Raw genomic sequence first — 14163 nt, 5'->3', positions numbered from 1 at the left:
AGAGGCATGTGGTAGTCAAGGTGTGTGAAAGTTTCATGAGGGCGTATGATGCAAAAACGCATGTTTGTGTCTGTTGACAGTTAATGGCTCTTTAAAATGGAACCTGTTTGGCTGCTTCAGGTTGAGTATATGTCCACCTGACTGCTCTGTATATCCTCATTCTCACCCTTCAGTGGAAATAGCATGGACTGGTGACTCTGTGGGGAAACTTTACGACACGACTCCAACACCACAGCAGGCACATGCATGCTGAGGTAAGCTCAGTTTCTTAAATTTACTTTTCACTAGCAGGTTTCATGCGTGGTGGTGGTAGTGGGTTGCATTTCAGCTTTTCACCTGGCACCATTTCACCATATACCATTCAATCTGTCTTCAGGTTTATTTTATTTTTGCAGCTAAACAAGCATCTTTTTTTCTTTTGAAAGGCATTACTTTTCTTTATGACATTAGTAAATCTTTCAATAAACCTCTCAAGAAAAAAAAAAACCTCACAAAATGTTTTTTTTTTTTTTGAAAGAACATGTCTGGTCATCATTGTTCTGCATCTTGATGTTTTCACTTTTTTATAATTAGAAATTATACGTTATCTGAGGATTGTTAAATATTAGCACTGTAGTTCATTCTTCTAATTGGGACTCAACAAAGGCATGTGCACTTTGGCTTACTTGTAAAATGTTTAATATGTAACTGAATAGTATATCAGTGGCGTCCTTTAATCAAATGCCATTTGAAGTTGTGCACGATACCTGCTAAATGCTGAAGGTTTCGTCTTTTCATGCTAGCGAAGGATAAAATCCTCATGAGGAGATGTTTGATTGGAGTTGTTTACATGTCTAATTGTTACCTTTTTGCTAATTTCTTTTTCAATTTAAACATCATACAAACATAAATTATGTATATTATTGTACCTTAATATGATTTCACTTAAAGTGAAAAATAAAAAGAGTCTATTGCCAACTATCATGTTGTTTTAACATTTTATGTATTTTAACAGTCCTGAGATAGTTATTGACATGTCCATGTAATACCTGTTGCCTGATCACTCTTTATGTTGTTGCTGTTCAGCAATAGTACACTGAGGTTGCGGAGACATTTGTGTGGACATTTATTTCACATTTTCTATTAATGTGTGGAATTATAAAAACCCATAGATCATACTGTGTTGGATTCACAGGAGGCCTTTCTGTGTTCTTGTGTCATTGTGTTAGGAAGCAGTGGGTGTGGCTGCTTGGGCTTTGTGTGCTTGCAAAAAGAAAACAGTCTTGAAAAACCTGTTCTAGGTTTTCCTTAATGATGAGCTAACAGTTTCAAAGCCATAGTTTGAATACCTGAAAGATGCATCTGCTGACTCACCTGGGTGCCACTTCTCTAAGCACATACAGTACAGTACAGTATGTACAAAAATGGATACAGTCTTCCTCAAAGCCTTAAGATTTTTTACATTTAGTATGTATAGTAAAAATCTTTTAGAAGGGCTGAATTCATTCCATTTTAATGTTGTAGCTGACTGGTTTAATGCTCTACTTTAAGGAAAATACATGAACAGTTTGCCATTTGTTTTACTTGCTCCCTTAATCTGTTAATCAGTCTGTTAACTGTATATTATTTGTTCTTTTACAGGCTTAGTCAACCTGGATTTCTCAGTGCAATAGTGAGAAAACCACAAGAGTCATGGTATGAAACGTTTACATATTGTTTTAATTCTTCCTAAAATGCTCATATATACAGAATTGAATATTTTGTTTTAAATTGTCTACTTTAGAGGAGTAATTCTTCTGTTCAGTTTACAAAAATGTTGCTTTTACTTGCAGCCTTCACACCGCAGGGGAAGAAGCCTCTCTGAAGCCCTGACCTTGGAGCAGTTAGAGGAGGGAGGGGTGGTCATTTCCAGTATCAATAATGTCTCTTCCGGCAAAGGACTAAAGGAAGGTATGAATCTTGACATCCTATTGAAACTTCTCTTCGTATTGTTTTTGACTTTTTGAAAACAAGAAATAAAATAGTTGTTTCTAAAAAGAACACACCTTAAATTCAAGGAAACTATTGTACATTTAAGTGCAATTATGGATCTTCGGATCCACATACGTATGTGAGCAGCTATTCTCCACCATGAGCTATGGTAAAAACAAACACCGCTCACGCCTCAAAGAGGACAGCTTACAGTCCTGCGTAAAGATGAAGTGACTTCGTACAGCCCCGATTTGCAGACGCTGTGCGCAGACGGTCTGGACCTGAAGTCCCTGTGAGGGACCAAGCAGCCAAAGCAAAGAGGACACAGGCAAAAAAGTGCCTTCAAAAAGGGTTTTCTTTATTTTAACCCTCAAAAAGTCCAAAATTAACAAAATTCAAAAACATACTTAGCAGGCCCATAAAAGAGGGCAACTAAATAGAACTCTACAAAAAGGAATTTCCAGAAACTTAAACAAAACAAAGTGAGACACAACTTAACTCACAAACTGGCCTAATTACAAAGACACATGAGGGTAGCTTTTATAATGATTTGGCCAAACCATTTACACACAATAGGGGGGAAAACAAAAACACACACTAATATTAACTAAGCACAGAATAACCTAACTAAACCTAAAACACCCCTGCTCCTGGTAAGCCCATGGTTGGTCCTGCTGAGCAGGCATTTTGTTCCCAGAGTCCTCAGCCACGCCTTTTGCCCAGACAGGAAACAGCCACCGCCCAAACCCAGGTAACTCAAAGAGAGAGAAACATAATTAATATAACAAAACATTTTAGAAAAACCACACAATGTTACTATGTGCGCGCCTCATAATACCAGTGTTAGGTTTAACCAAATGATTAATGAAGAAAACTGCACATACCAACACAACAGCAGAGAGAGCACAGACTTTAAACAGGCGAGGCTTGATTGTGGAAGCCGCTCAGGTCCGTCCACCTCCCCTGCAGCAGCACTGCAGACTACGCCCTGCCACACACATTAACCCCATGTTTGCCTACTGGTGGTGGTCAGAGGGCCCGGTGGCGCCAGTGTCCGGCAGCCTCGCCTCTGTCAGTGCGCCCCAGGGCAGCTGTGGCTACAATGTAGCTGCCATCACCAGTGTGTGAATGTGTGTGTGAATGGGTGGATGACTGAATGTAGTGTGAAGCGCTTTGGGGTCCTTAGGGACTAGAAAAGCGCTATACAAATGCAGGCCATTTACCAAATGCAGGCCATTTAACCACGTAAAATAAATATTTATGCAGATATTTTGCAAATATTTATTTTTCATTTTTGAGGCAGTTAAGTGATTTTTTTCCCAATTATTTTTAAAATTCAGGTCAGGGCTCCGCTACAGGCTGCGAAATGGCAGCTGTGATATAAAGGTGATATAAGGATGACGGCTCACTACAGTTTTTGTTTAGTATATGAATAATTTAGCTTCAGCTTTTTAATTCATTTAAAATAGACCTTCAACTAGGTGCCTTTCCTTTTTGTTATATTTTTTTAAAAGGTCAAAATGTGTTCATTACATAAATAAAATGTAATTTTCTCTGTAGCACTTCATGAATTTCATGAGCAACACACTTTAGGTGTTTATACAAAGCATAAAGGTAAAAAACAATAACGGTGTTATCTTCATTTTAGATGTCAAAAAGTATTTGCGGCTCCCAGTGTTTTCTTTTCTTTGGAAACTGGGTCCAAATGGCTCTTTGGGTGTTAAAGGTTGCTGACCGCTGTTCTAGGTCAAGATCAGGCCAGGTTTAAAGTACTAAAACTGCCCTTGAAGGATATACAGTATTATTTGCACACAGTCAAGCATGTTCTCGAACAAGGTATTTTTTTTGTGCAAGAACTTCATTTGTCTTTTTCAGGGGATGAAATTCTGGGGGCAACAATCAATTTTGATCAACTGTCCAAAGAAGAGGTGTCAAAAGTACTGAAGCTGATGGAGCCATTTGATGATAAAGTTCAAGTCCTCACTCGAAGCAACCGGAGCAAGAGCCTTGACAATCTGGACCAGTGTACCAAGGGTCCTGGGGCTGTAGGTTAAATGCAGATAATATCAATTAAAAATAAAGGATTAGTAATTATATTAGTTTCAGTATGTTTATGCAACAGTGGAACACAGTTCACAATTGTTTACATTTTCTGATGCAGATACATTTAATGCTGGATGCAAAAAACAAAACAAGAGAATTTGGTACTCAAATTAAATAGTGATGATGATGACAATTGATAATTAATAATTATCTCCCATCTGTTACAACACATAAACTCTCATGTTATAGTTTCATTCCAATCATCAACTTCTCACTGTTTCCAGATGCTGACGGATTCCTACAACAAACTGTACAACACCAAAATCAAGAAGTTTTTGATGGATGATGTACCCAGTGTTGAAGGGGGCTACGTGAATGGGGAGTTTACTGCCAAACCACCTGTACAAAGCTCATCCAAGGTCAACCAAAGAAATGACATGGGGCTGCCTCGCCTTGGAGTTGACTTTGGACTTCTGAAATCCAAGACTTTAATCACAGATGCTAATGCTGATTCACACTCTTATGAGGGAAGCTTAACAGATGGCAGCAATCTGAATCTTCCACCGCTAGGTCTTGGCTTGAATGGGACTAATCTAAGTGAAGCTCAGGTTCCAAGATTCAAAATCGGTGCCAGATGTCCAGATCTAGACTTACCAGAAGACCCAAATGTCAGCACTACATCTTGTATGCAATTGCAAAATACTGACCACCCATCATTTGACAATGCAATGCGAAATCTTGAAAATCCTCAAATTGGACTTGAAGTTCCAGAAGTAGATGTAGGCCTAAAAGGTTCAAACATTACTACCCCTGAAATGGGGATAGACCTTGATGGCAGAAGTTTCTGTGGTCCATCTGTTAATTCCAGCGTTCCCAAAGTGGCCATTGAAGGAAGAAACCAGGAATTCAAAATGCCTACATTTAAACTGCCAGATCTGGGCCTCTCAGGATCTTCTTTTAGTGGTCCAGAATGTGACGTTAAGCATGAAGGCACACCAGGGAAACTCAGTCTAAAGTATTCCAAGAGACTGAAAAACCCAGATCTAAATTTGGACGATTCTTCCAGTTATGTAAAATCACCCCAGCTTAGGCTGTCTGGGATATCACCTGATTCAGAGCAAGGAATGTTGGGTATTAATGTATCAAAACCAGATATCAGTGGAACAGACACTGACATGCCTTTAGGTGAAATCAAGATGTCACACAAGAAACCAAGGATTTCTCTTAAATCTCCTGATTTAGATTTGGACGCTCAATCTGGCATGCTCAAAAGTGACACTGATGTTAAAACACCTGACCTAAGATTGAAAACATCAAAACTAAAAGGTGGCATGTCTGCACCTGATGCAAACATTCCCAAAGCTGACCTTAAGGGTGAAAATTGGGCCACTGATGCTCCATCAGTTAGTATTAAAGGTCCATCTGGAAAATACAGGGCTCCAACGTTTAGAATGCCCAAATTTGACTTACCAGTCATTCAGGTTCCTGGTTTGAATGGAGACTTGGATGGACTCGATGGACAGCTTTCAGGTACACTGCCTAGAGGGTCAAATTTAAAACTAAATGCACCTGACATAAATGTGCCAAATGTTGACCTCAAAGCACAAAAACTAAAAATTAATGCACCAAAAGCTAACTTAGACTTTCCATCAGGCGATCTCAAAATGCCAGAACTTCATGGTCCAGATTGGGATGTTAATGCTCCTTCTGGGAAATTAAAAATGCCTAAATTTAATCTGTCAGGGACACTGCCTAAAGGACCAAATTTAGACCTGAACGCAGATCTGAAGTCACCAGATCTCAATCTAAAAGCTCCAAAGATAAAGGGTGGAATTGATGCACCTGATATGGACTTACCAGACATGGATCTTAAAGCTCCCAAATTAGATATGAACACTCCAGATGTCAACATTGGCTCACCAAAAGGGAAGCTGAAATTCCCCAAAATGAAAATGCCTAAATTCAACCTTCCAAGCCTTAAAGGTCCTGAAATTGATGGCAACTTGGAAGGTCCAAACATAAATACACCCAATGTCAACCTCAAAGGTCCTAAAGCGGATCTTGATCTAGATATTTCTGGTCCATCTGGCAAGTTTAAAAAGCCAAACCTGAATCTGCCTGATTTAGGTCTTTCTGGTCCAAAGTTAGAAGGCCCTAACTTGGACCTTAAAACACCTGACCTAGATATCTCTGGTCCCAATTTCAGTGGTGGAATAAATGCACCTGACATAAACATGCCAAACATTGACCTCAAAGCCCCAAAGCTGAAAATGGATAAACCAAATGCCAACTTGGACTTGCCATCAGGCAAAGTTAAAATGCCTAAACTTGATGGTCCAGATTGGGGTGTTAATGCTCCTTCTGGGAAATTAAAAATGCCTAAATTTAATCTGTCAGGGACACTGCCTAAAGGACCAAATTTGGACCTAAACACAGATCTGAAGTCACCAGATCTCAATCTAAAAGCTCCAAAGATAAAGGGTGGAATTGATGCACCTGATATGGACTTACCAGACATGGATCTGAAAGCTCCCAAATTAGATATGAACACTCCAGATGTCAACATTGGCTCACCAAAAGGGAAGCTGAAATTCCCCAAAATGAAAATGCCTAAATTCAACCTTCCAAGCCTTAAAGGTCCTGAAATTGATGGCAACTTGGAAGGTCCAAACATAAATACACCCAATGTCAACCTCAAAGGTCCTAAAGCGGATCTTGATCTAGATATTTCTGGTCCATCTGGCAAGTTTAAAAAGCCAAACCTGAATCTGCCTGATTTAGGTCTTTCTGGTCCAAAGTTAGAAGGCCCTAACTTGGACCTTAAAACACCTGACCTAGATATCTCTGGTCCCAATTTCAGTGGTGGAATAAATGCACCTGACATAAACATGCCAAACATTGACCTCAAAGCCCCAAAGCTGAAAATGGATAAACCAAATGCCAACTGGGACTTGCCATCGGGTAAAGTTAAAATGCCAAAACTTGATGGTCCAGATTGGGATGTTAATGCTCCTTCTGGGAAATTAAAAATGCCTAAATTTAATCTGTCAGGGACACTGCCTAAAGGACCAAATTTGGACCTAAACACAGATCTGAAGTCACCAGATCTCAATCTAAAAGCTCCAAAGATAAAGGGTGGAATTGATGCACCTGATATGGACTTACCAGACGTGGATCTTAAAGCTCCCAAATTAGATATGAACACTCCAGATGTCAACATTGGCTCGCCAAAAGGGAAGCTGAAATTCCCCAAAATGAAAATGCCTAAATTCAACCTTCCAAGCCTTAAAGGTCCTGAAATTGATGGCAACTTGGAAGGTCCAAACATAAATACACCCAATGTCAACCTCAAAGGTCCTAAAGCGGATCTTGATCTAGATATTTCTGGTCCATCTGGCAAGTTTAAAAAGCCAAACCTGAATCTGCCTGATTTAGGTCTTTCTGGTCCAAAGTTAGAAGGCCCTAACTTGGACCTTAAAACACCTGACCTAGATATCTCTGGTCCCAATTTCAGTGGTGGAATAAATGCACCTGACATAAACATGCCAAACATTGACCTCAAAGCCCCAAAGCTGAAAATGGATAAACCAAATGCCAACTGGGACTTGCCATCGGGTAAAGTTAAAATGCCAAAACTTGATGGTCCAGATTGGGATGTTAATGCTCCTTCTGGGAAATTAAAAATGCCTAAATTTAATCTGTCAGGGACACTGCCTAAAGGACCAAATTTGGACCTAAACACAGATCTGAAGTCACCAGATCTCAATCTAAAAGCTCCAAAGATAAAGGGTGGAATTGATGCACCTGATATGGACTTACCAGACGTGGATCTTAAAGCTCCCAAATTAGATATGAACACTCCAGATGTCAACATTGGCTCGCCAAAAGGGAAGCTGAAATTCCCCAAAATGAAAATGCCTAAATTCAACCTTCCAAGCCTTAAAGGTCCTGAAATTGATGGCAACTTGGAAGGTCCAAACATAAATACACCCAATGTCAACCTCAAAGGTCCTAAAGCGGATCTTGATCTAGATATTTCTGGTCCATCTGGCAAGTTTAAAAAGCCAAACCTGAATCTGCCTGATTTAGGTCTTTCTGGTCCAAAGTTAGAAGGCCCTAACTTGGACCTTAAAACACCTGACCTAGATATCTCTGGTCCCAATTTCAGTGGTGGAATAAATGCACCTGACATAAACATGCCAAACATTGACCTCAAAGCCCCAAAGCTGAAAATGGATAAACCAAATGCCAACTTGGACTTGCCATCGGGTAAAGTTAAAATGCCAAAACTTGATGGTCCAGATTGGGATGTTAATGCTCCTTCTGGGAAATTAAAAATGCCTAAATTTAATCTGTCAGGGACACTGCCTAAAGGACCAAATTTGGACCTAAACACAGATCTGAAGTCACCAGATCTCAATCTAAAAGCTCCAAAGATAAAGGGTGGAATTGATGCACCTGATATGGACTTACCAGACGTGGATCTTAAAGCTCCCAAATTAGATATGAACACTCCAGATGTCAACATTGGCTCGCCAAAAGGGAAGCTGAAATTCCCCAAAATGAAAATGCCTAAATTCAACCTTCCAAGCCTTAAAGGTCCTGAAATTGATGGCAACTTGGAAGGTCCAAACATAAATACACCCAATGTCAACCTCAAAGGTCCTAAAGCGGATCTTGATCTAGATATTTCTGGTCCATCTGGCAAGTTTAAAAAGCCAAACCTGAATCTGCCTGATTTAGGTCTTTCTGGTCCAAAGTTAGAAGGCCCTAACTTGGACCTTAAAACACCTGACCTAGATATCTCTGGTCCCAATTTCAGTGGTGGAATAAATGCACCTGACATAAACATGCCAAACATTGACCTCAAAGCCCCAAAGCTGAAAATGGATAAACCAAATGCCAACTGGGACTTGCCATCGGGTAAAGTTAAAATGCCAAAACTTGATGGTCCAGATTGGGATGTTAATGCTCCTTCTGGGAAATTAAAAATGCCTAAATTTAATCTGTCAGGGACACTGCCTAAAGGACCAAATTTGGACCTAAACACAGATCTGAAGTCACCAGATCTCAATCTAAAAGCTCCAAAGATAAAGGGTGGAATTGATGCACCTGATATGGACTTACCAGACGTGGATCTTAAAGCTCCCAAATTAGATATGAACACTCCAGATGTCAACATTGGCTCGCCAAAAGGGAAGCTGAAATTCCCCAAAATGAAAATGCCTAAATTCAACCTTCCAAGCCTTAAAGGTCCTGAAATTGATGGCAACTTGGAAGGTCCAAACATAAATACACCCAATGTCAACCTCAAAGGTCCTAAAGCGGATCTTGATCTAGATATTTCTGGTCCATCTGGCAAGTTTAAAAAGCCAAACCTGAATCTGCCTGATTTAGGTCTTTCTGGTCCAAAGTTAGAAGGCCCTAACTTGGACCTTAAAACACCTGACCTAGATATCTCTGGTCCCAATTTCAGTGGTGGAATAAATGCACCTGACATAAACATGCCAAACATTGACCTCAAAGCCCCAAAGCTGAAAATGGATAAACCAAATGCCAACTTGGACTTGCCATCGGGTAAAGTTAAAATGCCAAAACTTGATGGTCCAGATTGGGATGTTAATGCTCCTTCTGGGAAATTAAAAATGCCTAAATTTAATCTGTCAGGGACACTGCCTAAAGGACCAAATTTGGACCTAAACACAGATCTGAAGTCACCAGATCTCAATCTAAAAGCTCCAAAGATAAAGGGTGGAATTGATGCACCTGATATGGACTTACCAGACGTGGATCTTAAAGCTCCCAAATTAGATATGAACACTCCAGATGTCAACATTGGCTCGCCAAAAGGGAAGCTGAAATTCCCCAAAATGAAAATGCCTAAATTCAACCTTCCAAGCCTTAAAGGTCCTGAAATTGATGGCAACTTGGAAGGTCCAAACATAAATACACCCAATGTCAACCTCAAAGGTCCTAAAGCGGATCTTGATCTAGATATTTCTGGTCCATCTGGCAAGTTTAAAAAGCCAAACCTGAATCTGCCTGATTTAGGTCTTTCTGGTCCAAAGTTAGAAGGCCCTAACTTGGACCTTAAAACACCTGACCTAGATATCTCTGGTCCCAATTTCAGTGGTGGAATAAATGCACCTGACATAAACATGCCAAACATTGACCTCAAAGCCCCAAAGCTGAAAATGAATAAACCAAATGCCAACTGGGACTTGCCATCGGGTAAAGTTAAAATGCCAAAACTTGATGGTCCAGATTGGGATGTTAATGCTCCTTCTGGGAAATTAAAAATGCCTAAATTTAATCTGTCAGGGACACTGCCTAAAGGACCAAATTTGGACCTAAACACAGATCTGAAGTCACCAGATCTCAATCTAAAAGCTCCAAAGATAAAGGGTGGAATTGATGCACCTGATATGGACTTACCAGACATGGATCTTAAAGCTCCCAAATTAGATATGAACACTCCAGATGTCAACATTGGCTCACCAAAAGGGAAGCTGAAATTCCCCAAAATGAAAATGCCTAAATTCAACCTTCCAAGCCTTAAAGGTCCTGAAATTGATGGCAACTTGGATGGTCCAAACATAAATACACCCAATGTCAACCTCAAAGGTCCTAAAGCAGATCTTGATCTAGATATTTCTGGTCCATCTGGCAAGTTTAAAAAGCCAAACCTGAATCTGCCTGATTTAGGTCTTTCTGGTCCAAAGTTAGAAGGCCCAGATCTCAATCTAAAAGCTCCAAAGATAAAGGGTGGAATTGATGCACCTGATATGGACTTACCAGACATGGATCTTAAAGCTCCCAAATTAGATATCAACACTCCAGATATCAACACTGGCACACCAAAAGGGAAGCTGAAAATGCCAAAACTGAAAATGTCTAAGAGTAATCTACCAAATGTTAAAGGACCTGAGTTTGATGGCACTTTTGACGGCTCCAACATTGACCTCAGGGCACCAAATGCCAACTTCAAAGGTTCCAAAACTGGCTTAGAAATTCCTGATGTTGATTTTGGTAGCCCATCAGGAAAGTTAAAATCTCCAAATTTAAAATTACCTGATGTGGGATTTTCTCGACCAAAATTAGATGGGCCAGACTTTGAACAAAATTTGAAAGTCAAAGGTCCAAAAGTGAAAGGTGGACTTAATGAACCTAATCTACCTTCATCAAATATAGACTTTAAAGGTTCTAAAAATGGCTTTGACTTCCCTGATGTTGACTTTGGTAGCCCTTCAGGGAAATTTAAAACACCACATTTGAAAATGCTTGATTTGGGATTTTCTGCACCAAAAACAGATCTCCCAAAGGTTGACCTCAATTCACCAGATGTCAGAGCTAAAGTACCAAAAGGCCCAAATTTGAAATTAAATTCAAATCTAAAAACTCCAGATCTGAATCTCAAAGCTCCAAAGATGAAAGGTGGACTTGATGTGACTAAGGTAGACTTACCAAACATGGATCTCAAAGCTCCCAACTTGGAAATGGACACTGCAGATGTTGACATTGGTTTGCCTGAGGCAACTTTAGATGTTACTGGTGCAAAAGGAAAATTTAAAATCCCAAGTTTAAATACACCAGATCTCAGTATCTCTGGACCACAGGCAAAAACACCACATATGAGACTTTCTGGACCTGGCGTTAGTATGTCAGATTTCAATTTACCTGATGCCAATTTCAAGAGTCCCAAGCTCAATACAAAACTCCCTGATGTAGGGATTAATGGTAACATGGGACAACCTAGGATGGACTTTAATGGCCCTCAGTTAAGAGGCATAAGAGGTCCAGATGTTGACACAAATATTCCCTTAGGAAACATCCATGGCCCTCATGCTGATCTTGATTTAGACAGAAAATTAAAACAACCATATTTCAAGCCGCCTCAGTTTAGAAGCCCAGATTTACATCAAGCATCTGATATTGACTTTGGTGGAGCTTTGAGACCAACAAATCTTGATATTAATCCTCCAAATGCAAAACTGAATATGAAACAACCCCAGATGAAGGGACATATATCAAGCCCAAGGGTTAGTGCTCCAAACATGAACCTCAACATGCCCAAAGTTGCAATGCACCCTCCACAGCAGCATCTGAGATCTCCAGGTCTTAGTATTGATGATCCTTCATTGTATTTTCAAACACCTTCACATAAACATCACACACAAGATATGTCAAATCTCACCATGAAACTTCCTGACCTGGACATAGATGGTGATATCAGACTTCGTAATACTGATAGAAGGTCCCATAGAACCAAAGTAAGATCCAGCTTCCCTGGAATGGATGGCGTTTTCCACCAACATATTGATTTAAATCATTCAGATCTCAATATTGACGACTTTACAGGAAAACATCATGTGCTTAGAGCTAGAGGTTCCAACCTTAATCTCCAGGCTCCACACAGCCATGGACACGCAATCTCCCCATCTGGAGTTAACACTGGCATGAGGGACCCCAGAAGAATCCCATCTGGCCATATCAAACACAATACACGTTTGCCACAATTTTCTCCAGATTCAAGAATGAGAGCATCTAACACTTCAGATGGATACTATGTGACTGTTTTTCCCAATCAAGCACAAAATCAAAAGAGGCCAAATCGTAAATATAACACACTTGGAGGGCTTGACTTTCATCCAGGAAACTTGGACCTTGAAGTTCCCAATGAACATGACCTAAGAGGGTCAACGTTCTTTTTCTCCAACCTTGTATAGCTTTCAAAGGACTTGTGTTTCCATTTTTAATGTGCTTTTTGTACTGTAGTTATATGTTTTATGTGTGTGTGTGTGTGTGTGTGTGTGTGTGTGTGTGTGTGTGTGTGTGTGTGTATATATATATATCGTGGCTTTGCAATGATGTTACCTAGATTACAGTGCAGCATTATTGCTCTTATTTTATTAAATGTAGTAGAACTGCTTTTTGTATCATAAATGTTTTTATATTTTTTAACAGTTATTATTTACATTTTCTCTAACTATTATATTAAAGGAATAAAGGAAATATGTGGACTTGTGGGGTCCTATAGGGTACTTTTACAAGATTAAATGAATACATTTTCTTTAGATACTATATTTTTAAATACTATCCGTTGAATTGCACAGTATTCAAAGTTGTGTATATATATTATCATTCTGGTTCTTTTGGATGTTCATTGTGTCTATTATACATGTTTATATACTGGAGTTTATTAAAAACCATTCTTATTTCAACCAAATTTTTGCTTCCAATATTTTAGAGTAATTATGGAACTTAAAACACTGTTTAAGATCATTCTTTCATATTAAAGAATTCATGTTGTTACAATACTGTACAAAGACCTTCGGGAGGTCCAGACCAGCTCCACCCAGTTCAGATAGAGGGAGAGGAGGTGGAGGTGGGTGGTCAACACATACAAGTACCTCGGGCTGTGGGTGGACAACAAATTAGACTGGTCATACAACTCAGAGCACCTGTATAAAAAAGGCCAAAGCAGACTGTACTTCCTCAGGAGACTGAGGCCTTTTAACATCTGCAGGAAGCTCCTGAGGATGTTTTACTAGTCGGTGGTTGCAGGAGTACTTTTTTATGCTGTGGTGAGCAGCACAGCAGAGAAGGACTCATCCAGGCTGGAAAAACTAATCAGGAAGGCTGGCTCTGTGGTCGGCATGAAGCTGGACACTCTGGGGACAGTGGCAGAGAAAAGGACATTAAAGAAACTGATGGACATTATGGACAATGCTGGGCATCCTCTGCACACTGTCGTAAATAATCAGAGGAGCCTATTCAGCAACAGGTTGCTTCTCCCAAATTCAAGAACCAACAGACTTAAAAACTCCTTTGTCCCACACGCCATCAAACTGTTTAACTCCTCACTGGAGGGGAGAGGGAGGAGAGACAGGAGGACAAAGGAGGGCGGGAACAGCTGAGCTGTAGTGCTTTTTTTCACTGTGCAATATTCGCAATATTTTTTTCTTATATTAGACTGTGCAATAATCACTGTGCAATAGACTCACTCAAATGTGCAATCCTATTTATCCATATTATATATTCTGTATTTATATATGTGTATATATGGTATATTTCTGCTTATATCCGTACTCTCATTCCCCTTTATTGTATCTATAACATGCAACTTCTGTCGGTGCTGTGCTGCTGGAAACTGAATTTCCCGGAGGAACC

At 39.8% G+C, this 14163-nt stretch overlaps 1 protein-coding gene across 2 annotated transcripts; it reads left to right on the top strand.

Annotated features, from left to right (window-relative positions):
* The first annotated feature begins 172 nt into the window (after positions 1-172).
* On the top strand, positions 173-13219 carry LOC146571862 (uncharacterized). 2 transcript variants are annotated; one of them, XM_085275839.1, is made up of 6 exons: positions 173-254; positions 1621-1674; positions 1812-1929; positions 3826-3995; positions 4278-10071; positions 10366-13219. In XM_085275839.1, the coding sequence occupies exons 2-6, from the start codon at positions 1672-1674 to the stop codon at positions 12717-12719; spliced, it is 8439 nt and encodes a 2812-aa protein (XP_085131965.1). In that variant the 5' UTR covers positions 173-254; positions 1621-1671; the 3' UTR covers positions 12720-13219. The 2 variants fall into 2 exon arrangements, with proteins under 2 accessions (XP_085131965.1, XP_085131964.1); XM_085275838.1 differs by having other exon boundaries at positions 4278-13219.
* The last annotated feature ends 944 nt before the right edge of the window (positions 13220-14163 follow it).

The sequence above is a fragment of the Mchenga conophoros genome, linkage group LG6 (genome assembly GCF_057382185.1).
Source record: "Mchenga conophoros isolate Kocher_MC1m ecotype Shallow Benthic linkage group LG6, M_conophoros_male_GT1.1, whole genome shotgun sequence".
NCBI classification, from domain to species: domain Eukaryota; kingdom Metazoa; phylum Chordata; class Actinopteri; order Cichliformes; family Cichlidae; genus Mchenga; species Mchenga conophoros.
This window is presented reverse-complemented; position numbering and strand designations above follow the sequence as displayed.